Raw genomic sequence first — 25156 nt, 5'->3', positions numbered from 1 at the left:
TGCCTCTAGGTTTTTCTGGAGTGGCAGTATGTTCCCCCAAGTATTTCTTCAATCTTTCTTCTGCTGTCAAACCAAGCTTTAGAGATGACATTGACGTCAGTGCAAATCCAGAACTTCCTGTGCCATATACTCAAGTTCCTTATCTCAAGTCCTAGGTAGAGGGCTTGAAAGAAGTACGGAGAGGAAAGAGTTACAAGGCATTCAACCTCAGGGGTTGAATAAGTCATTGACTTTAAGGCACGAATGAGAGGTATGTGTGTGTTACTATACAATGAGGGTGGCTCTCCCCATCAAGACTGATTCTAACAGATCTTTCATGCCAGAGGATAACCTATAAGTCTTCCTGGATGACCTAAAGTTGTTTTGGATACTGAGTTGTTTTGGTGACTGCTATTTGCTAGTTTCGAAAGTTGCTAGGATGAAGCTATGTACTGTAAAAGGAATAGATGAGAATAGGGAGCAGATTCATGATTAAGGAAGTTTGTCTCTTTACAGAACTCCACTGGCAGGGTTTCATGAGTCTCATCTTCTTCCACACCTCTCTGCTATAATCAGTTTTATTCACTTAGACAGGTGCTTATTTGGGACAGGATGATTGTGGAGCCTTTAGGACCAGGGTTGCCTTGGCAGTCACCACATAGCCCAGTGTGATATAGTATAGATCTGTATGTTAGCTATAGTTCCCCCAGCTTTGGCATCTTGGTTAGGGGTTAGTACAAGCTGGCCTTGTACTTGTCATCCTCCTGCCTCTGTCTCCTAAGTGTGGGGATTAGATGCGTTGCACCACAACACCAACAGAGTAAGCCTTCAAAAGATGAAATTTTTGCAGGGCACTGGTGGCTCACACCTAAAATTCTAGCTGCTTGGGAGGCCAGCCCAGTTCAAGAAACCCTCATCTTCAAAATAACTGGAGTAGGGCTGGCTCAAGTGATAGAATACCTTTGATGACAAAAAATGGTTACTTACTCATAAAATGACGTAAAACTGCCCACTAGTGAACAATTTCGTATTATGTGAAAAATTTGTAATTGAAAGTCTTCATTTCTCACCAAATGGCTTCCCTGAGTGACTTATTGTTAATTTTCAATCACATCTTTACTCCCAGATTAAGGTACATGGGAAGTGAAGCTGAACACCTGAATTTCTGAATTTAATAAGATTTCGGTCATCTAAGTCCAGGATAGCTAATCATTAAAAAATTGAAGGGGACTCTCCTGGGACTGTAACTACAGGGCATATGGCAAATGCTGGGCTGGGAATCTGGATTTAGTAGTGCTAAATACTAGTTGATTCACCTAGTTATGCCTCCAAGAGAACAGTAACAGTGTTCACATTGCCCAGTGCCCCAGATAAGAACATGATAGTACTCCAAATAGATCTCTAAGGAGGCTACACATAAGGGATTACTTAAATTTCTCCCTTTTCCATTTAAAAGGTCCAAAAACTTTAGGCAGGATTTCCCAAAACATTTCAATGAAGGATGAGCAGGAAACAGGATTTGTGAGCATAAAGTGATGAGGTCTTTTTCCTATCTTCCCACAGTTAACGGCCACCCTCTTCTACTCTTGCTCCTCAGGGCCATATAAGTGGGTCAGAGCAACAGCAAAGTGGCTAATGGAATCTTAATAGCCTTATATAAAGAGTACCTGGTCTCAGTAAGCTGTTACCTTCAATGAGGATAAGGCAAACTGAGAACAGCTACTACTTATCAGGGCTATGCTGAATAGGGTCCTAGAAGAAAGGATGAGCCAGGATGCACTGTTACACAATAGGCTGTACTTAGTGCACTGCCAAATTTACAAGAGGAAACTTACTGAAGGAGGTAAAAGATGAAGCAAGAACTCAAGGGCAAAGGTAATTCTAAATAGGTCTGAAATAGATTTTAAAATGTAGTTAGATGAGTGAGTTTAAGAGTGATCATAAACAAAGCAGGGCCCTCACAAAGCTCTCTAATATCGGATATTGACCAGGAAGTGTGGGAGTCAATTGTTAAGAGCACAAGGCTGGAATTAAATTCTATTAAACAACTTGGATCACCCACCAGGCATGTAGATTTCCAGTTAGAGAAAGCAAACAAGACATACTAAAACATAAAATACACAATTCATCTCTGATGTTTCAAATATATATTTTTTTTTAGGTAGTAAAAGCATTTATTGTTCTGAACCCTGATTACAAGTCCTATGATCAAGAACAACTAAAAATGGAGATTCAGGAGCATGTTAAAAACATCACAGCACCTTACAAATATCCCAGAAAGGTAGGCATCCTAAATTATGATACTGCTCAGTGTTCTGGAGTATTTTCAGCTATTTACTTTTGCCTTTTTAGTGAACATTCTCCTCAAATATGCTACACAAAATGTTCCAAAACAGAGTTAATGGACATATGGATAAGAGTCAGAAATTTTTAAAGTGAAGCCCTTAATCTAACTTGGTTTGTCATTTGGTTCACTAGACTTACAGAAAATACTAAAGTCTCAATAATACCCCTTTATTGTGTATCAAAAACCCATCTCAATGGGTGTTCTAATTTACTATATTATGGGCTATCTCTAAAGTTTAGAATTTCTGGACTAATTTTCATCCCTTTGATACCAACAGGTAGAATTTATTGATGAGTTGCCAAAGACTGTCAGTGGGAAGATAAAAAGAAGTGAACTGAGAAAGAAAGAATGGAAAACAATTTAAATTCATTCAATTAATTATCATAGTATCTATAAACCATAAGATTATGAAGAGCTAATAAAAATGTGATAGTATGTTTCTAAACTCTTGATTTAAACTGTTTTGTGGTTATGACATCAGAGGAAGAATTTGGAAATCAACTATTCAGTAAATTCTTCTGTGTTATTGTCAATGATCCTGTAATTTGGAAACATAAAAAGAATGCAATCAAATGCTGTAGAATTTTAAAATCTGTATTATAGAAGGAGTTTCTGAGCCAAATCTCACCTCATTAATTTTTAAGCCTCAACTGAATAATTCTTATGTTAATATACAAATCAAAATCAATCTTTAAGCCTTGAAATAAAACTAAGTATCTTGTAAGTTTTTAGAAAAATAAAAATTATCAGATTATCATAATTCTCAAAGTATATTCCTAAAAACAGTCCAGGAATTTTTATTTGTCATTTTCATTTAAATAATTTAAGAATAGTTTAAAATTTGTTTTAAGATCTAACTTTAAAAGATGGCCATATATTATATTTACCTAAAAAATATAGTTTACAAAAGTATTTTGTTATTCCTCAAGAAAGTAAAATAAATTCAGTAAACATTAGTGTATGAAAAGTAAGCAAAATTATGTAAGACATTACCAAAATACTCATGTTTCAGAATTTAAGGAACCATTAGTATTCATACATAAACAGACAGAAGACCAAGGTTAAACAACTGGTGAAAGTGAACAGTCATGAAATTTACTTTCTCTCAGTATGTACATACGTGACATAACTGTTTCAGTATAGTCTATAGAAGTCGGATATGCTACATCTCCATAACTTATAACCCTATACTTTTTAATCTTTCCTGATGTCACATAAAAGTTATACTAAAAGTAAAAACATAGTTTAGATATAAAGAAAAATGTTTAAGTCAATTCCTCATTGAAGGTCTGAGTTTCAAAGAATTTTTAGTACAAAAACTTAAAGTTCTGTCACGAATATGGCTTGTTTCTGGAGAACTAAAAGTGAGTTCCTCTGTGGAATGAGACAGAACTATGCTGTTGACTTTTTCTTTTTGAAGTGTTTGTTCCCATTTAAAATAGCCACAACATTTTCTGTTTTCTTGGTATTTCCCAATAGGGCAACAATAGAAGACTTTTCCATGGTTTGGTCCATTATTAGAAACAACTAGTCTCTTAGATCTTCGGCCACACTTGCATAAGGGAGGTGTCATCTTTCTATTCTTCCAAGGGTCTTGTGGATTAATTGTAGATGTTAATATAGAAGGGAGAACTTTGCAGGAAGAACTTCTCATTAAGAAGCAATCAGATGACACAGGCTTTTCTTCATGAATAGTGAAGGTCTGTTTTTTTGCTGGTGGGAAAATCAGGGGACTAGATGAATTCCTTTTAGTACCACCTAAAAGAAGAGAATGTTTCCCCAAAACTGACAGTTGAGATGCATTGACATTAACACTGCTGAAGGTGCATGATTTTTGTTCAGGTGATTGAAAGGCAGAAACATCTGAACCTGAATGTTTGGCTTCTTTTACATTATAAATAGTAGTATGAAGACTCTTGTATACAATAGACTTAGAGGTCTCAAATTTTTCAGGAGTTTCCTTGATGTCTTCAAAGTTTTCTGATCCTTTTAAAACCATTGCTCTTTCTCCAGAATTAAATGAAATGTCTAAGTTTGTGTCATTACTAATAGGCATACCATTTTGCTCAGGCTGAGAGGCTGGCAGTAAAACTACATCTTCCCAGTCAGTCAACATAGGTAAACAGTTAAGGGAAGAACTCATTTCCATATCAGAAACATGATTAACAGATGGAATAGTAGTGGAAACAAGTGCCAATTTGGACCCCAATGTTGAAGACTTAGATTTGGCATTAAATGCAAGATGTTCATCTCTTTGCTTCTGCATACAGACAGGTGAATTCATGGTGGGAGATTGAAACTGTCCTAGAGAAGTAGAGTACCTGGTATTATACAGAGATAAGCAACTTTTGACATTGTGACGGTCTGCTTTTATATTTTGCTTTAGTTGAAATTGATCCTGCTGTACCTTTATAGGAGAATTCACACAAACTGAGCTCATCTGACCTTTTTCATGAGTATTTATTCTATTTTTAGTCTCTCTTTCATTTATGCTAGGACACTGGACACTGCTAATGTTGCAGACAGATGTTTCTTTAGCTTGATTTATATCCACATTTCTGTTCAAAATGCTGGAATTCTTCTTAGTAGGAACCTATGATTCCACAAACAAATCCAAAAGCTTTAGAAACTGTGCACTTTTATGATATAGTTTATAAATGATTGTAAACATGAAATCCACATTTCAAAAAACTTTCTGCTGTCACTCTGGAATTTCAGATGAAAGAAACAAAACACTACTAACCTTGTGGATGGTTCTTGTAATTCTCATTAGGCAACCATCCCTGATCATTTTCCAAGCAAGAAGAGCGGTATTCCGAGAATCATCTAACCCTGAGGGAATTGGTAACAAACTGAATTTAGTGGTACTAGTATAAACAAATAAAAGTAAAGAAAAATACCACTACTTAAATAGAAATTGGAGCATATTGTTGGTTTTACATTAATCTCCTAATTTAAATTATAACAAGTTAGTCTGTGGGAAACTATGGCAGCATTACCAACAAAAGATAAGATCTCCCATATTTACAGAGGAGGATGTAGAAATTTGTTAGACAAGTTCAAAAAATGTAACCAGCATTCTGTAGGGACCATGGTTTGTGAGTAATCAAACAGTCTTGTTCTGTTTTTTTCACTATATAATTTGGGCACTTGTTTAGTTTCTATTTAATTTGGCTAATTCATTCATTCTTTTCAGCAAATAGAAAGCCACTAGATGGCAGTCTTTATCTTATATAGTTCATGAAACTGGTAATTTGAGAATCAGAAAGAATTTGAATTGTACAGATTAGGAGTTTTATTTTTAGGGTGAAAGATATTCCTTATTAGTGGCACTATGAAAATTGAGATTCATATGAAATATTTTACAAAAGTAAAAGGCTTACATATTTTCAATTTATACGAACCAGAATGTTCTCGTCCAGAGAATTCTATTCCTACTTCTTGCAAAGCACCACTTAGTCCTTTGGGTTTTCTTCTATAGAAAAGCTAATGAGACAGAATAAATATAATAAACATGTAAAAATATATCTAAAATATGTACATATTTATTTATTATTTAGAAGGTTATATATTTTTAATTCTATCAGATTTGGAATGTGCTTATTTTTGTTTTTAAATACTTTTAAGACTTGTACCTGCATTAATATTCCAAAACAATATTATTTTATTTGTAGAAATCCATACCCATGTATGGGATAAAATGCAGTAATTTTTAATAAAAGTTAAAAAGTGAACATGCCTCTACCTTTGACCCTTACCCTGTAAGTTGCTCTGAGATCAATCCAATAATTTAAAAACACAGGTTTAAACAGCTGTTTTCTTTTACACTCATACTCCAGGCAAACCCCCAAGTCCCAATCTGCATTAAGAATATTAAAATAGAAAAGGGTAAATGATGCCCACATTTTTTCATTAACAAATAAAATATGGATGATGTAAAATGGAACAGTAAATTTAATTGCTCTGCTAATAATTAACAATTATTTATATACTTTACATTATTTTATACTTAAAATTACTACTAAGAAATTACATTGGTGACTGTTTTAAAACGATGTTTCTTAGACATCTAATAAAACCTTTTTTTCAGAAAGAGTAAGATATTAAATTACAAAGCCTGTATTTCCATATTTTGGGAAAATATAAATGTAATTGAGAAATTATAGACATTTTTTAGAAACATGAAGCTAAATATGACTGTCAGTCTATGCTATCAAAGATACAGCTATTACCAATGACTATAAATAGCAAAATTATATCATGGTAATACAAAAGACCTACTTTAAAGGGTTCGTTTTTTTCTTGATGTCTATATTAATAGGTATCAAAGCATAAAATCAAAGGATATGAACTGAAAGAGGACTCTTTTTAGCAAGGTGTTGTGGCATACGCCTATAATCCCAGCATTCAGGAGACTGAGGCAATAGGATTAAGAGGTTGAAGCCAGCCTGGTCTGCACAGCAAGATCATGTCCCACCACCCTCACCCCCCAAGAAATCTGCTGGACACCAGTGGTTAATGCTTATAATGCTAACTAATTGGAAGGCTGACGGCAGGAGGACTGCTGTTGAGGCCAGACCAGGCAAAAAAAATTTCCAAGACCCCATCTCAAGGTGCAAGGTGTGGTAGTGGTGATGGGGTAGGGATGGGGAGACAGGGGCACTGGGCATGGCACATGCCTGTCACCCTGAAAGGGTGGCCAGGGCAAAAAAAAAAAAAAAATCCACTTCTTTTTAGTCAAGGCTGTAGAAAATAGCATGAGTTTTCATTAAATCAACTCTGCCTGAATTCAGAAGAGGAGAGAGGAACATCAAGAAATATCCATCCATCCTTTTCTTTCTTCCTTCCCTCTGCCTCCTCTCTTCTCTCCCCCTGCATTTTTTTTTTTTTAACTTTAAAGGCAGGGTCTCACTATGTTACCCAGGCTAGGTTTAAATCTCTGGACTCAAGCTATCCTTGTGCCTCAGTATCCTGTGTAGCTTGGCATGCAGGCATATACCACTTTGCCTAACTTAGAATGATTCTTAAAGTTAAAGTTTAAACTTTATGGTATCCCAGAATCATGATGTTAAAAACATGAATCTACTTTTCTTGGTTAACATCTGCTAGACACTTGGATTTCTTTTCCTGGACCAGGAGATTAACAAGTATAAAACCAGAAATAAAGAATTACATAGTGGTAGTGCTATCCATTTGTGATTGGTAAGCATAACTCATTTTTTTACCTGACCAAGTAACAAATGCACATAATTTTACTTCAGAAGTAGAAGAATCGGAAACCCCAGTAGCAAAAATAATTTTCTTCTGTTGCTGAATCTTATGAATCCATTTACAGAACTGAGATAAGCAAATCTTCAGAGGGGCTCCTTCATCAACTTGAGCCTGATTAGAGAGCCACAAAATCTGCATTCAACAATTGAATTCTGTTATTGTCAAGCATGTATTATAATTATACACTGTAGGAAGATATAACAAAAAAGAAGTTCTCAATGACAGAGTGAATATCTAGTGAAAAGATGTTAAAAATACTGTAATGACTAGAACTCTCCAAGGTAAGAAAATTAAGGTTGAGAAGTCTAAAATCACACAGAAATATAATCACTAAATTCAGACTGACAGAAATAAGACATTTAAATCATTTAATTTCCATAAAATAAATCTGACCTTTGTGTGTGTGTGTGTGTGTGTGTGTGTGTGTGTGTGTGTGTGTGTGTGTGTTGGTTGCAGGGTATCAAGCCAAGAGCTTCATGCATGCTAGGGCAAGCACTAAGCTATACTCACAGCACTCATTTTCATGTTCATAGCACTATTTTTTGAATTTTTAAAGATTTCAGTGGCCTTCTAGAGGGCATATTATTTCTCCTAACACTAAAATCTAATTCCAAATGTCATATAGCTGTTAGTTTCTTTTTGAAACCGATTTTTCAATTTTAAAATTTGCATCATACCTGCTTTATACCTGTCAGTTCCATGCAAAATTTAGAAAGAATTGGGTATTCTTGAGGCTGAACATAAGCATGAAATTCAGATTCAATCTCTCCAGTTGATGTGTTCAGCAATACTGCTGGAAATTCAACTAAATGAGAGAACTATCAATTAGCACTTGAATATGCAATGTAATCACCATAAATTAACTATATTACTATATAATAGCATCATTATTATAAAAAAATCCACTTCGGTAAAAGCATATTAGAATGGTGAAACCAGTGTGACAAAGTTATAATAAAGCTATGCCAAAGTATAATTAAAAATATTGAAGTTATGTGCATATATATATTTATATTTCCACAATTAAATATTAAGACCATATGGAAGTTGAAATGTAATTTTTTTGCAAAGATATTTATGCAATTAAGGGTTTATGTATAATTCTAGGCAAAAGCCTGACTATATTTTTTCTTTGTTTTGGCAGTACTGGGGTTTGAACTCAGGACCTTATGCTTGCTAGGCAGGAGCTCTACCACATGAGCCATTCCACCAGACTTATGTATAATTCTAAAACAATTATTTTATATGGTATATTTAGGTAGCTGAGATTTTGATTTTTTTTTTTTAGTCAAGATACATTTTATATGAAACTAACAATTCATGGACATCCTCATTTCTTAAACTGTTAGTTTATATCTATAAACTTTAAAATGATTCATCTAGTGCTAGTTTTGGTCATTGGCAGTCCAGACTTACTTATTTCCTGGCTATTGTGGCACTTCCCATCATTCCAGCATGTAGACTCAAAATCAATGACAATTAAGTAGTCATACAATTGTTCTGTAAAAGATCGGGATTTCTTAGACTTTATTAGTATTTAAAGTGCAAGGCTGTAAAACGTAAAGAAACTAAGCACAATACTTACTGGATTTGCTTCTTCCTAAATTCCCCTTCCCTGGTGCAACTGCTTTCTCCTAATCAATCCAAGCTGCCTAAAAATGTAAAACAACTCAATAAAATTAGTAAACTCATTCACACTCCTGTTTGAATAGCTACCAAACTCACAGAAGTAGAACAAATGTTTGCCATTAATGTACTATGATTGAAGGGAAACAGACTTAGATTTTAGGAATGAAAGACCTGGGTTCTTGAACTAAGTGCCATCACCTTTTTATTTTAGTAGTCATTTTCTCTGTATGGGCCACAAAGTATGTATTTGCAGCCTGCTCTCCTTATCTTATAGCAATACTGAGGAACTCAAATGACTGTAAAGATGCACTAAAAAGCTTCAGCTTTTTTCTCTTTGGATTTTTCAAATCCTTGCTGAGTATACAGTACATTTCTGAGGAGATAAGAATAACATAAGGCATGGTACTATCTTTTAGTAACTTAAAAAATCTAGTAAGAGAAGGGATTCCAAGATGGCGACAAGAGGGAGGAAGCAGAAAGCATGCTTCCTAAAGTAAATCTTGGAGAGGTGCTGTACATAAACCTTGCAGGAAAAACCACCAAGAAGAGGTAAAACTCCAACAGCACCACACACCCAGCCCAAGTATGGCATCTCCACTCCATGTTAAACAGAAACCGGGAGGGCTCTCGCGCCGCCAGATGCCAGCGCCTAACATGCTTGGAAGAAGCAGACCACCAGGTAAGCTAAGTGGCATGCAGTACTCCCACAGACAACCCTGGGCCAGATCAGCATAGCCCCCTGGACAGACCGACCCCCACCCTGGGAAAAAAGAGAAAAAAAACTGAATAATAAATAATAACAATAAAAAAGACACAAGGCAAAGAGGGCGGGGTGCCCTGAGCTCCAAAGAGGGGGTGAGGGGCAAATCCTCACAGAACTGTAAATAAACAGGCTAGCCAGAGAAGGCAGGAGTGGTGGCAGCCACCCAGGAACCAGGAGCAGGAAACCTTGTAAAAGTGGCAATGGGAGGAAAACTCCACAGGAGAGGGGGGAAGTGTCACTTCCCACATGAACTGTAAATAAACACGCTGGCCGGAGAATGCGTGTGCAGCGCTACCTCCCCCAGTGTGCTTGGACAGGGGAAAACTTATAAAAGTGGCAGTCCAGCCAGGAGAACTCTAAGTAAACAAAGCCTGAGGGGCTAGATGAGTGCTAAGCTCACTCCTGAGATCTGCAATCAATAAAGCCTCCAGCAACAGTTGGCTGACAGTAGCAGGCAGGTAAGCCGCAGCCTCAGATAGACATTCACAAAGCTGTCTCCAGACTTTTTTTTTTTCCTCTTCTTTTCATGAGACAACAACTGAACTATACCTGCATGCTGAAAAACTTACTGAAACTGTATCCATCTGAACATGGGACACTTTGTTGTGTCTTTTTTTTTTGCTTTTTTCGTTTTTTTACTTTTGACAAGACAACATCAGAACTACTTCTGAGACACCATCTCCAGGATTGGAAGCGGAGGAACTAACACCAAAATTATTAAGATTGAAATTTTATTACATTTGAACTTGGAGATTTTTATTTTATTTTATTTTATTTATTTATTTATTTATTTATTTATTATCCTCTTTCTCTCTAAGGCCTGTTTAGCTTACTGTTGATTAGTACACTATCTCTCCCTGTTTATATCTTTGACACGGTTTTTGTTTTGTTTTGTTTTACTTGTTTATTTGTTTTTCCCTTTTTCTTTAACTTCTTTGCTTTTCCACTCCTCTCACCATTCCATTCTAAATATCACCATTGTTATTATTACAAGCTAGAAAATACTTAATTGCACACAATACAGGGACAGTAGTAATACCAAGGCCAGTGATGGGAAACAGAAAAAAACAAGGAAACCAGTTTCCACACAGCAAAAAATAAGTACAGGAACCAGAGGGAAATGAAGAAAACAGATACTCAGATCCAGACTCAACAAAACAAAGATAAATTATGCCAAAGAACACAATGAAGTCCACAAGAATAATCTGAAATATGAAATCCTCCAAGTAATCAATGAGAATTTTATAGAGATGATACTGGATATGGTCAACCAAAATGTACAGGAGACACTCAAGAAATTCCAAGACAACAAAAATAGAGAATTTGAGAAAGCACAAGAAGAAATAAAAGAAACCATAGAAGCACTCTATAAACAACAAAGTGAAACAAAGAACACAATTAATAAAGAGATAAATGAACTCAGAACGAAAACAGACATTAAAGAGGAAGCGACTCAGGATATGGGAAAACCTCAGAAAAAAGAATGAAAAGAAATGCAAAACAAAATTGAAGGTCAATCAAGCAGAATAGAACAAGCAGAAGACAGAATCTCAGAACTCGAAGATGAAATGGTAATTAAAGGAAAAACCAAAGAACTATTAGTTAAACAACTCAAGACCTGTGAAAAGAAAATGCAAGAACTCACTGACTCCATCAAAAGTACAAACCTGAGAATCATGGGCATTGAAGGAGAAGAGGTGCAAGCAAAGGGAATGTGTAACATATTCACAAAATAATTACAGAAAATTTCCCAAATCTAGAAAAATCTATGCCCATACAGATACAAGGGACCTGCAAAACACCAAACAGACAAGACCAAAATAGAACTAACTCATGGCCTATTATCATTAAAACAACAAATACAGAGACTTGACAAAGAATACTGAAGGCTGTAAGAAAGAAAAAACAAATAACATACAAAGGTAAACCCATCAAAATCACAGCAGACTTCTCAACAGAAACATTAAAATCAAGAAGAGGTTGGGGTGAGATCTTCTGGGCACTGATTGAAAATAACTTCAACCTAGGATACTCTACCCAGCAAAACTATCATCAAAATAGATGGAGCAATAAAAGTCTTCCATGATAAGCAGAAACTAAAACAATATGTGACCACAAAGCCACCACTACAAAAGATTCTTCCATGGATTTTGCACACACAAAGTGAAACCCAACATAACCACGAAAGGGCAGGCAGTACCAAACTACAGGAAAAGAAAAAGCAAGAAAGTAGAGAGTAACCTCGATTTCAGTACTCACAATAAAACCTTCAAACAACTAAGACAACTAAGTGACAGGAATCACCACATACCTATCAGTACTAACACTTAATGTTAATGGACTTAATTCCCCCATCAAAATCCAGTTTGACAAACTGGATTAAAAAGGAAGATACAACAATTTGTTGCTTACAGGAGACCCAGCTCACTGACAGAAATAAGCATAGGCTTAGGATGAAAGGCTGAAAGAAGATTTACCAAGCCAATGGTCCCTGAAAACAGGCAGGAGTACCAATACTTATCTCTGACAAAGCAGACTTCAAACCTACATTGATCAAACGAGATAAAGAAGGACATTCCATACTAATAAAAGGGGAAATAGACCAAAAGGAAATAACAACTATCAACCTATATGCACCCAATGTCAACATACCCAATTTCATCAAACATACCCTGAAGGGCCTAAAAGCATATATTAACTCCAACACAGTGGTTGTGGGAGACTTTAACACCCCATTATCCTCAATAGATAGGTCATCCAAACAAAAAGTCAATAAAGAAATCCTAGATCTAAAATATACAACAGATCAAATGGACCTAGTAGATGTCTATAGAACATTCCATCCAACTTCTACACAATATAAGTTCTTCTCAGCAGCCCACGGAACCTTCTCCAAAATAGATCATATCCTAGGGCACAAAGCAAGCCTCAGCAAATATAAGAAAATAGAAATTATACCATGCATTCTATCTGATAACAATGCAATAAAACTATAACAACAAAAATAAAGACAAAAAACATGCAAACAGCTGGAAACTTAATAACTCATTGTTTAATGAACAATGGGTCATTGATGAAATAAAAGAGGAAATTAAAAAAATTCCTGGAAGTCAATGAAAACGACAACATAGCCTACCAGAACCTATGGGACACAGCAAAGGCAGTCCTGAGAGGAAAGTTTATAGCCATGAGTGCATACATTAAAAAGACTGAAAGATACCAAATCAATGACCTAATGACACATCTCAAACTCCTAGAAAAACAAGAACAAGCAAAGCCCAAAACAAATAGAAGGAGAGAAATACTAAAAATAAGAGCTGAAATCAATGAAATAGAAACCAAAAAAACCATACAAAGAATTAATGAAACAAAAAGCTGGTTCTTTGAAAAAATAAACAAGATCGACAGACCGTTATCAAGGATGACCACAATCTCCACTCCTATTCAACACAGTACTGGAATTCTTAGCCAGAGCAATTAGGTAAGAAGAAGGAATAAAAGGAGTACAGATAGGTAAAGAAACTGTCAAAATATCCCCGTTTGCAGGCAATATGATCCTATACTTTAAAGACTCAAAAAACTTTACTCAACAGCTCCTAGACACCATCAATAGCTATAGCAAGGTAGCAGGATATAAAATCAACATAGAAAAATCACTAGCATTTCTATACACTAATAATGAACAAACTGAGAAAGAATATATGAAAACAATTCCACTTACAAGAGCCTCAAAAAAACCTCAAATACATGGTGTAAACTTAACAAAGGATGTGAACAACCTCTACAAGGAAAACTATAAGCTTCTGAAAAAAGAGATTGAGAAACACTATAGAAAGTGGAGAGATCTCCCAGGCTCATGGATTGGTAGAATCAACATAGTAAAAATGTCTATACTCCCAAAAGTAATCTACATGTTTAATGCAATTCCCATCAAAATCCCAATGACATTCATCAGATTGAAAAATCTACCGTTAAATGTATATGGAAACACAAGAGGCCACAAATAGCCAAGGCAATATTCAGTAAAAAGAACAATGCTGGAGGTATCATGATACCCGACTTCAAACTATATTACAAAGCAATAACAATAAAAACAGCATGGTACTGGCACAAAAACAGACATGAAGACCAGTGGAACAGAATAGAGGACCCACATATGAAGCCACACAACTATAACCAATTTGTCTTTGACAAAGGCGCTAAAAATATATGATGGAGAAAAAGCAGCCTCTTCAACAAAAACTGTTGGGAAAACTGGTTATCAGTCTACAAAAAACTGAAACTAGATCCATATATATTACCCTATACCAATATTAACTCCAAATGGATCAAGGATCTTAACATCAGACCACAAACTCTAAGTTGATACAGGAAAGAGTAGGAACTACTCTGGAGTTAGTAGGTATAGGTAAGAACTTTCTCAATGGAACCCCAGGAGCACAGCAACCAAGAAATAGCATAGATAAATGGGACCTCATAAAACTAAAAAGCTTATGCTCAACAAAAGAAATGGTCTCTAAACTGAAGAGAACATCCTCAGAGTGGGAGAAAATACTTGCCAGCTACACATCAGACAAAGGACTGATAACTAGAATATATAGGGAACTCAAAAAACTAAATTCTTCCAAAATTAATGAACCAATAAAGAAATGGACAAGTGAACTAAACAGAACTTTCTCAAAAGAAGAAATTCAAATGGCTAAAAAAAACATGAAAAAATGCTCACCATCCCTAGCAATAAAGGAAATGCAAATTAAAATATTAGAATACCCATCATTAGCAACACCACTAATAACAGGTGTTGGCAAGGATGGCGGGGCGGGGGGCGGGGGAGCCCTCTTACACTGCTGGTGGGAATGTAAACTAGTACAACCACTCTGGAAAAAAATTTGGAGGCTACTTATAAATCTAAACATTGATCTACCATATGATCCAGCAATACCACTCTTGGGGATATACCTAAAGAATGTGACACAGGTTACTCCAGAGGCACCTGGAGTAACTATTGCAGCACTATTCACAATAGCCAAGTTATGGAAACAGCCAAGATGCCCCACTACTGACAAATGGATTAAGAAAATGTGGTATCTATACACAATGGAATTTTATGCAGCCATGAAGAAGAATGAAATGTTATCATTTGCTGGTAAATGGATGGAATTGGATTACATCATTCTGAGCGAGGTTAGCCTGGCCCAAAAGACCAAAAATTGTATGTTCTCCCTCATATGTGGACATTAGATCAAAGGCAAACACAACAAGGGAATTGGACTTTGATTACATGATAAAGGGAAAACACACAAGGAAGGTATGAGGATAGGTAAGACACCCAAAAAACTAGATAGCATTTGTTGCCCTCAATGCAGAGAAACTAAAGCAGATTCTTTAAAGCAACTGAGGCTAATAGGCGAAGGGGACCAGGAACTAGAGAAAAGGTTAGTTCGAGAAGAATTAACTTAGAAGGTAACACACATGTACAGGAAATCAATGCATGTCAAATCCCTGTATAGCTATTCTTATCTCAACTAGCAAAAACCCTTGGTTCTTCCTATTATTGCTTATACTCTCTCTTCAACAAAATTAGAGATAAGGGCAGAATAGGTTTTGCCCAGCAGTGAGTGGCAAGTGCGGGTAAGAGGGGTAAGGGAGGGGCTGTGGGAAAGGGGGGAGAAACGACCCAAACAATGTATGCACATATGAATAAAATAAAAATTTTTAAAAATATAGTAAAAGAAACAAGACATTCATGAAACCCTTTTCAAGGTAACCTATAAGAGAAGAACCCCAAAGGCAACAGCTTGAGTCCAAAGGAGATAAACTTAGTGAATACAAGTCCTAAGTGCAGGTGAGACAAACCCTGATGAGAAGGTAGAGTGTTAACTAGGAAGACACCTGCTAGAGTTATTTTGGGTTTTTTAGAGGTGAGAAAGAAATGCAGGGATTTGGAATTAAAATAGCTAGCATTCATTATTACATAGCAGATATTAAAGAAATATATATGGTGCCCTCATTTACTCAACATCCCTAGGAGGTAGTCATTTTTGCAACCTATATTTTATGGATGAGAAAACTGACTGGGTAATTTGTCACACAGCATTGGTATGTCAACGTAGGACTGTCCAATTCTGAAGCCCATGCTAGTCTCTAATGCATTCACTGCCTTTAGAAGTCATATATGTGCACAGCGTGTCCAGGAATCAAGGGAGGCCACAATGATTCACATTATGAATTAGAAGGAGCACTTGGAAGTGGTGAGGCGAAGGGCCTGACGGAGGTAGTGGCGCTGCCCTGAGACCTTCCAACAATCTACAAGGCGCTGTCACATCCCGTTCTTTCTCAAGGCTTAGAACGGGCAGACACTGACACAAGGCCATGAAGAGAAGAACCCGGGGTAGAAGGCGGCCTGGGGCTCCAGACCCAGGCTCAGCCGGGGCCTTCCAACCGCGTTGGGAGAGTACAGGTGGGAGACGCCGAAGCTGGGGAGAATGGAGGCCTTGGCCGCGGACGTCAGCTGCCTAGCCTTACCGCGGTCGCCAGCGCCCGACCAAAAGCAACCTCCCTCCTGGAACCCTCTAGCATACCGCGCCAACCGTTTGGTCGCCATTCCGGACACGACTAGTTGGTCCAAATCCAGCTTCCGGAAGTTGTTGGCTCTCACTTCCGGTCCGTTCAAACGTTCCGGCGCGGCGGCTGCGACTGAGGAGGCCATCTGTGCCTTTCCGCGCAGCTTTTCTTCTGCGTTTTGGAGATTCTGGGGGCGCGGGGAATGGTTTTATTCAGGGAAGCCTTTTGTAGCGTTGCTTTCCTTCTGCCTGTGGACTGAGGCGCGTTGGAACCGTTGGGGGAATCGTTTCAAATGTGACTTCCAATGCGGGTTGGTGCGACGCGGACGTCCAGTCGGCGGGAAGGAAAGGAAAAGTGGTGGCACCCTCGCTTTTCTGGGCGGCGGGGAGAGCTCGGTAAACTGTTAACTGAGGCGCAGATTCGAGGAGGTAATAAACTGCCACAGCTGTGTTGCTACCTCTTGAAGAGACAGTCCGGGCCAGGGAATCCGGTCACCGTACTTTCCTCAGTTCTAGCTGATCTTTCTCCACAGCCTCATGGAGCCACAGAAGGAAAAGACCGTGAGGCACCCCAAGAAGAGCAAGAAGAGGAAGCTGTCCCCCAACAAGCTTGGCAGGGCGACAGGGCCGATGAGACCTCGTTGGGATCTCGCGGACAGGCAGCTCGAGTTCAAGGTGAGCCACGGGGAGCCCGGGGCGGTGTGGAGCTCTCCCACCCTTGCCCCTGCGGTCGTTAGGGGTTCACCCACCATTGACCTCACCGAGACTGTTCTCTGACCCGGGAAGTGGGAATGAATGACACTGCTACTGTTGTAGTCACTGGTAAACAGAAAATTCAGATTCTTACAGCCCACGTGGATGCGTTCAGGAGGGTATGTAGACTTAGCAAGGGTGATCATAAAGCTTTACTGTTTCTAGTATCGTAAAACATCTGTGAAGGTAGAGAATATAGGGATATGTATTGAAAGCTGTTGTAAAAGGGGTATGGGAGGTAAGGGGTAAGGAAGAGTGATGAAAGGGGTTGAACCGACCAATGTAAAGTAGACTGACAGCGGGAACACACTGAGAAACCCCTTGGAACATCGACTTAAATATTAATAAAGGAAGACAAGACTGTAACATAGATACAGTGTGTGGAGGGTGGGTACTAGTGGGAGGGGGAGGGTGAATGAAGGAGATTAAGGTGAGGATATATGGTGGACGGCCTTCTTATACTTGTATATAACAGAACAGGGAACCCTCTTGCAATTGGCTTTAAATGGGGCAGGGAGGGAGTTGAGGGGAAAAGAGGATGGAAGTGATCTGACCAATGTTCAATATAATAAGCCTAATCAGAGTTGTCACTATGAATCCCCCCTAGTACAGCGAATGTATCCTAATAAAAAAGTTTTCATAATAAAAAAATTTTTACTGTTTCCCTATTTTTTTGTTTGTTTTTGAGACAGAATCTCACCATCTAACACAGGATGTCCTCAAACTCCAGATCTTCTTGCCTCTGCCTTCTGAGTGCTGAGATTACAGGCATGGGTCACCATTCCTCAGATGCTTTGTTGCCATTCTTGATTTGATTTATCATGCTCTGATTTATCTTTACAGAAAGCCCGCTTATCTACCATATTATTTGCTGAAAATTGTGAAGTAACTCATGACCAGCTGTGTGAATTGCTAAAGTATGCAGTTCTGGGGAAATCCTGTGTTCCTAAACCCAGGTATGAGATAGACTGTGATGAGAAGTTTCACACTGGTGTCTAGAGGGTCATATATGGCTTACAGACATTATGTGTTTGTCATGCAGCATATCCTGCTTTTTTGTAACAGCCACCAACAGTTAAATTTGGGGATTTCTGTATAAAAGTTCAGATTTAAGAAAAACTGAAAGATGTGACAACTGTCTTTCTTTTCCCACTGGATAACAGTTTGTGAAAACTGAACAATTTCTCATCTCTTCCTCTTTAGATGAGGATGTGTATATTCCAGTGTCCCACCTGGCCTATTTCCTTTATTCATAGTATCTGTCCACCTTAGATATTTTAGTTTGTTTCCCCTAGGGTAGATGCAGCTGAAATAACATGATGAATTCTAGTCAGTCTGTTTCTTCCTTTTACAGATAAAGGGCAAAGAGAGAATTTTACTGTTCTAATCTTGTTAATGCCATTATGAAATGTCTTGTGAAAATTGTTTTATATGTACAAATAAATTTCAAATGCATACATTTCCCTGGGGGAAGTTGTTATGAATTGGATAGATACCTCAGAACTATCTTCCTTATCAACAAATACTGCTATCAGTCTGTCAGTTTATCTAAAGCTGAATTTTTTTGAGGCCAGGTATTTGATTACCTGGTTTAGGAAGGGCTGAAGAGCAGGTGGGGTATGAGGGATGAACCTTTGTAAAGTGAGCTTAGTTCTTATTTAAAACAAATCTTAGTAGTAGATATAAATGCATTTCATTTTACTTGATTTGAATGCAGCAAATATTTATCTTGAGATCTTTATTTGAATTCTCTGCATTAGTGACTATCTTCCAGTTCCAGGTACTCACTGGGTGATGAAAAATTCCTTTAGATACCAATTTTTCCCACATGCTTCCTTTCTGTATGCCTGTACCAGACTTAAAGCACCACTCTTAGTTGTGTTAGTTTAATTTTTTTTTTCAACAGCTGGTGCCATCTTTTTCACCAAAACCATCTGAAAAAGGTGGTGGTTTTTATTCTTCAGGGAATTTTTTTATTCTTCAGGGAATGAGTCAACTACACTTCTATTTGGAATTTGGATTTCTCCGAAAGGCTTTCAGACATGTAAGATAAGAAAACTTTATATTAGGGGTTGAGTCAGGTTCAGGTCCCTCCCATCCTGAGACTAATGCATGTATTTGAGAACATACTTCCTGGCAACCTAGCTGAACAAGTAACAGGAGGGGATGTAGAAAGCAAAAGGCTTAAGAGTCATGTTGAGATTAGATTTGTTTCTGATTTTCTTTGGTATTCTAGGTAAAATAGTTATTCCCAAGATACAGTCTGTAGCTCTCAGGTTAATACTAGCCTAGTAGTATTTGGGGTTTGATGTTCTTATAAATTGTAAGATTATATAAAATCTGTGATTTTCTACTTGTCTTTAAAAAAGAAAGGTCATAAGATTGAGTACCGTAGGAGTGGTATCTGGAGCTGAGTAGTGCCTGTCATCTTGAGAAGAGGCATGTGTTCTCTATTGTCCCATGCCCTGCTCCATTCCCTAGTAGCCTGTTTTATCCATACACCCTGAAGGCATTTGAGTTGGTGAGCCCTAACTTAATCTACTTAAGTTTCCATTTTCTTTTTGGCTTCTATTATTGAACACTTTCTTTATACCATGCCCTATATTAATCACGCTGTGTATATCATCTTTAATTATCACAAAAATCTTGTAAGAGAGATTGCTTTTTTATTCCTATTTTATACAAGAAAGTGAGAACTTGTCCAAGTACTAGTATAGGATGGAGTTCAAATTTAAGCTGGGGTAAGTCTGAGGCTAGAGCTCTGAACTTTTTTGTCCTGCTATATCACCTGTCCTGACTCCCTGGCAAGTTGTCCAATGAAATAAAAGAAATGGAAGTGCTTTGAAAAATGTAGGGATTTTCCTTCTCTAAGTTGTACATTTCTGTAGTGTTTATCCTTTTTCTTTTTTGTGGTAATAATGAATGCTTACCCTTTTTATGATATATATATAAAATGAGAGAAGAAAATTTCCAGGGGGTGGTATTGGTAGTAAATGTGGCTTCATTCACTTTTTAATATTAGGCAAAAGGTTTTAATATTACAGTGCACATAATTAAGATCTAGATCATTCATAGAACTGAACTGACAATAAAAGTCTAGAACCTTTCACATTGTTTCAACTATTTTCAAGCATTTTTGTTAAAACCTGTTAATATTTTTTCAGAAATTCCGCTTGCCATCTTAACCATCTAGTTTTCTAGCTGATATCACTGGGCTGCAAAATAAAAAAACAGCTGGAGATCTTCCTAAGACCACTAAAGGTATGGCTGACTCCAGTTTAATGATTTGCCCATTCTAAAAGATATGTTGGATGTGGTCAGGTTTATCGTTGCAGCTAACTTAATCAGGGTCCTGAGCATACTAGGCAAGTATTGTACCACTGAACTGTATCTCCAGCCCCAGCAATTTTTTTTTTTTAAAGGAAAAAATAGGCAGGTGCCCAGGGAAGTTTTACATCAGGAATCACAGCCAGGGTTCATGCCTCAGAAACCATCTGATCAAGTTTGATAGCTAAGGATACCAGGTATCAGTGACAGTGGACTCTTAAAATTACTGTGAGTAATTTCTGAATTGTCATTGGATCTTCGTGCCACTATTGTAAAAGTGGGAAGGAAAATTGTGCCTTTAAGTAATGTAATGGACACTCTATTACTTCTCATAGTGAGGAATAGGTGGGAAATTAAGATGCTACTAGTTTTAGCAATATGGCTGTGAACTACAGACCCCGCAATTAAAGCATCTTAAAGATGTATACCCATGGTGCAGTGTTTTTCAAACTGTGGATTCTGTCCTATTAGGAAAGCTAACCTTCTGTTTTTAGGAGCTGGGAGTAAGGAATGGAATAGAATAGGATTTATTTGTTTATTGCATATATAGTAAGGGTATTTTTTCAATGATACTTTTTTGTGTTCAGAACAATTATGTAACTGCTCTGAGGGACTTGAAAAAGTGATGAGGACTGACCAGTGATTCCTTCCCTTCTTTAGAACTGCGCTTCCTGTTTTTCTTTGTCTTAACAGCATCTTCTGATTTTCTACCTTTCAATTGTTCCCCTCTCCTTCTCATAGATGCCCCATCTTATCTGTGATTGTGTTTGATTTAACATACACTGTATTTTAAATATCTTTGAATAAATCATAGAGGAGATTTTTAGATTCAAATAAAGGTCCTGAGTGAAAGAAAAGGTATAATAAGAAAAAAGCAATTAAACATGGCTGAAGAATATCTCTTGTTGGGTTGCTGAGGAGAATAGGAGGAGGTAGTGGTAAGAAGTGAAACAGGACCTGGCAGATTAAGATCATGTCCTACAGGCTTTGACTGCAGTATCTAAGGACTTTGGATTTTTTCCTTTGGGCACTGACAAGTCAGAGAGGTTCTAGCTACTTTTCTGTCCTCTTAAGGATTTTGCTTCATTTTCTTATCCTAAATATTAAAGATTCCAAGTCTTCTCTTTGGAGTCTTCATCTGTTTTACAAATTTACCTGTCAGTCTTCTAGCGACAACTCCTAGGTGGGACTAGGGTTTGAACTCAGGACTTTGCACTTGCAAAACAGGTGCTGTACCACTTGAGCCACACCTCCAGTTGATTTTGCTCAGGTTATTTTGGAGATAGGGATCTCTTGAACTATGTTCCCAGACTGGCCTTGAACCATAATCCTCCTGATCTCAGCCTCCCAAGTAGCTAGGACTGCAGACATGAGCCACTAATGCCCAGCTAGTACATTTTTCTCTAAGATACCAACCTTGAATTTTACAATTCCTTTTCTTTTAGTTCTGTGTCTTCAATCTGCATGGCTCATTTTCTTTGCTCCTATAAATCTTTATTCAGATGTTGCTTTATCAGAGAGAACTTCCCTGTACCCTTTGTAAAATATATGACAGTAATTATCTTCCTAGTCCCACAGTCCCTATCCTCTCCCTTCTTTATCTTTCTCAATAGTTTTTATCCCTTCCTGTTATATTAAATATTTATTTCTTTATTGTCTGTCTTCCCAAGTAGAATTCAAGTTCCATGGGAAATTTTGTTGGTTTTGTTCATTTGTGAATCTCGTGGCTAAAGCAATGGCAAGCTTATAATGAACATTCATAAAAATTTTGATAATGAATTGATTTTGTTACCATACTGTACCAGTTTTTGTTTCTTTTTTTTTCTTTTATTTAATGATTTTTACATTTATTTACATGTGTATAAACTGTTTGTGCCACCTCCCCACTACTCCCAGCCTCTCACCCCCCACCCCCGCTTTCTGGGCAGAACCTGTTCCACCCTCTAGTTCTCTAGTTTTGTTGGAGATAATAAGAAAGACAAAGCATTTTTTATAGTTTGAGATAAAGATAACTATACAGAGAGATTCCTAGCATTACTTCCATGCACTTGTGTGTTGCAACCCACATTGGTTCATCTCTGCCAAACCTCTTCACTACTTCTTGGCCCCTTTGTATAGTGGCCTCAGCCAGTTTAAGATTACTTTATTCACTTCTCTGCAGTGAGCACATCAACCACATTCAAGTTTCAGATTTCCTTCCCTTTCCCAATTCCTTCTGTGTGTATTCTCCCTTTAGTGTGTGATCCATGTCCAGTAATATTACTGCATTTGTTTTGAGTCTGTAATCCACATATGAGGGAGAACATGCAATTTTTGGCCATCTGAGCCTGGCTAACTTTGCTGAAGATGTTGTTCTCCGGTTCCATCCATTTACTAGCAGATGACAAAATTTCATTCTTCTTTGTGGCTGAGTAAAATTCCATTGTGTATAAATACCACATTTTCTTAATCCATTCATCAATAGTGGGGCATCTTGGCTGTTTCCATAGCTTGGCTATTGTGAATAGTGCTGCAATAAACATACATGGGTGTGCAGGTGACTTTGTTATAACCTGAGTCGCATGCCTTCCACTATATCCCTAGGAGTGGTATTGCTGGATCATATAGCAGATCTATATTTAGTTTTCTAAGAAGCCTCTGTGTTTTCTGAAGTGGTTGTACTAACTTACATTCCCACCAGCAGTGTTTGAGCGTTGCTTTTTCCCCCACATCTTTGCCAACATTTGTTGCTAGCTATTCTAACAGGAGTGAGGTGGAATCTTAGTGTGGTTTTGATTTGCATTTCCTTTATGGCCAGAGATGGTGAGCATTTTTTCATGTGTTTTGGCCATTCGAACGTCTTCTTTTGAAAAATTTCTGTTTAGTTCAGTTGCCCACTTCTTTATTGGTTCATTAATTTTGGGGGAGTTTAGTTTTTTGAGCTCCCTGTATATTCTGTTCTTTGATGTATAGTTAGCAAATATTTTCTCCCACTCTGTGGGTGGTCTCTTCAGTTTGAGACCATTTCTTTTGTTGTGTAGAAGCACTTTAATTTCATGGAGTCCCATTTGTCCATCCTTTCTCTTAGTTGCTGGGCTGCTGGAGTTCTGCTGAGCAAGTCCTTGCCTGTACCTATTGTTTTCAGGTTATTCCCTGGTTTTTCATGTACTAACTGCAAGGTTTTGAGTCTGATATTAAGGTCCTTAATCCACTTGGAGTTGATACTAGTACAGGGTGACAGACATGGATCTAGTTTCAGTTTTCTGCAGGCAGATAACCACTTTCCAGCAACATTTGCTGGCACATTTGTCAAAAATAAGGTGGGCGTTGCTGTGTGGATTCATATCCAGGTCCTCTGTTCTGTTCCACTGGTCTTCATATCTGTTTTTGTGCTGGTATCATGCTGTTTTTATTGCTATGTTTCTGTATTGTAGTTTGAAGTCAGGTATTGTGATACCTCCAGCGTTGCTCTTTTTGCTCAGTATTGCTTTGGCTATTCATCATCTTTTGTGTTTCCAAATGAACTTTTGGGTAGATTTTTCAATCTCTGTGATGAATGTCATTGGGATGTTGATGGGAATTACATTGAACATGTAGTTTGCTTTTTGTAGTACAGCCATTTTTACTATGTTGACTCTGCCAATCCATGAGCATGGAAGATCTTTCCATCCTCTGTAGTCTTCCTTGATTGCTTCTGTGGTTTGTAGTTCTTCTTGTAGAGATCATTTACATTCTTTGTTAAGTTTATTCCTAGGAATTTGATTTTTTTTTTTTGAGGCTATTGTAAATGGAATTGTTTTCCTATGTTCTTTCTCAATTTGTTCATTGTTGGTGTATAGAAAGGCTACTGATTTTTATAAGTTGATTTTGTATCCTGCTACATTGCTGAAGCTGTTTATGGTATTGAAGAGTTTTTGGTTAGAGTTTTCTGGGTCTTTGAGGTATAGGATCATGTCATCTGCAAATAGAAATACTTTGACTATTTCTTTACCTATTTGTATTCCTTTTATTTCTTCTTCTTGCCTTATTGCTCTGGCTAGGAATTCCAGGACTATGTTGAATAGGAATGGGGAGAGTAGGCATCCTTGTTGGTTTTGTTCATTTGTGAATCTAATGGCTAAAGCAATGGCAAACTTATAATGAGCAGTCATAAACATTTTGATAATGAATTAAATTATTTTGTTATGATACTGTACCAGTTTTTCTTGTGTAACTTTTCTTTTATATATTCCTTTCTTTCAACCTTTTCACCATCTTATTCCAGAAGCTAGTCATAATTTTTTTTTAGCTAGGATTACTGCAGTTTTTCTACTTCCCACCACTTCATTTTCCACAAAAATTTGAGGTCAGTATTTCTTACTTTTTTTTTTTTTTTAAATATGAAATGCTTCACAGATTTACAAGTTATCCTTTTGCAAGGATCATGCTAAATCTTCTCTGTATCATTCCAGTTTCGGTATATGTCCTGCCAAAGTGAGCACAAGATCAGTATTTCTTAAAATACTCTTTTGATTCTGTCACTTCTCAGGAACTTTCTATTGCTCC

General features: G+C 37.3%; 3 protein-coding genes and 1 non-coding gene across 6 annotated transcripts in view; 2 read left to right on the top strand and 2 right to left on the bottom strand.

Moving 5' to 3' along the window:
• The window catches only part of Acsm3 (acyl-CoA synthetase medium chain family member 3), a 29271-nt gene extending 26500 nt beyond the window's left edge, over nt 1–2771 (top strand). For 2 of the 3 annotated variants that reach the window (XM_074059602.1, XM_020153958.2), the window contains 2 exons: nt 2141–2260; nt 2604–2771. In XM_074059602.1, the coding sequence (XP_073915703.1) occupies nt 2141–2260; nt 2604–2690 (207 nt within the window). In that variant the 3' untranslated portion in view covers nt 2691–2771. Of the gene's footprint in view, nt 1–9; nt 251–2140; nt 2261–2603 lie in introns of those variants that run through there. The other variant, XR_012443196.1, reaches the window with a different exon arrangement.
• Nucleotides 2112–16593, bottom strand: Eri2 (ERI1 exoribonuclease family member 2). The gene is given in 10 exon segments (XM_020153959.2): nt 2112–4919; nt 5070–5158; nt 5731–5812; nt 6085–6185; nt 7552–7708; nt 8275–8402; nt 9014–9097; nt 9183–9224; nt 9227–9249; nt 16571–16593. Coding segments are annotated over 10 exon segments (2052 nt in total). The 3' UTR covers nt 2112–3596.
• A 65-nt stretch (nt 16594–16658) lies between these two features.
• Rexo5 (RNA exonuclease 5) overlaps nt 16659–25156 on the top strand; it is a 42181-nt gene continuing 33683 nt past the window's right edge. The window contains 5 exon segments of the mRNA XM_074059609.1: nt 16659–17227; nt 18149–18261; nt 19212–19275; nt 19278–19349; nt 20470–20566. Coding sequence (XP_073915710.1) covers nt 17090–17227; nt 18149–18261; nt 19212–19275; nt 19278–19349; nt 20470–20566 — 484 coding nt within the window. The 5' untranslated portion in view covers nt 16659–17089.
• On the bottom strand, nt 24985–25092 carry LOC141418667 (U6 spliceosomal RNA). Its single transcript, XR_012443333.1, has one exon. It is a non-coding gene; the product is annotated as a U6 spliceosomal RNA (small nuclear RNA).

Source organism: Castor canadensis, chromosome 17, assembly GCF_047511655.1.
Source record: "Castor canadensis chromosome 17, mCasCan1.hap1v2, whole genome shotgun sequence".
Classification (NCBI taxonomy): Eukaryota; Metazoa; Chordata; class Mammalia; order Rodentia; family Castoridae; genus Castor; species Castor canadensis.
This window is presented reverse-complemented; position numbering and strand designations above follow the sequence as displayed.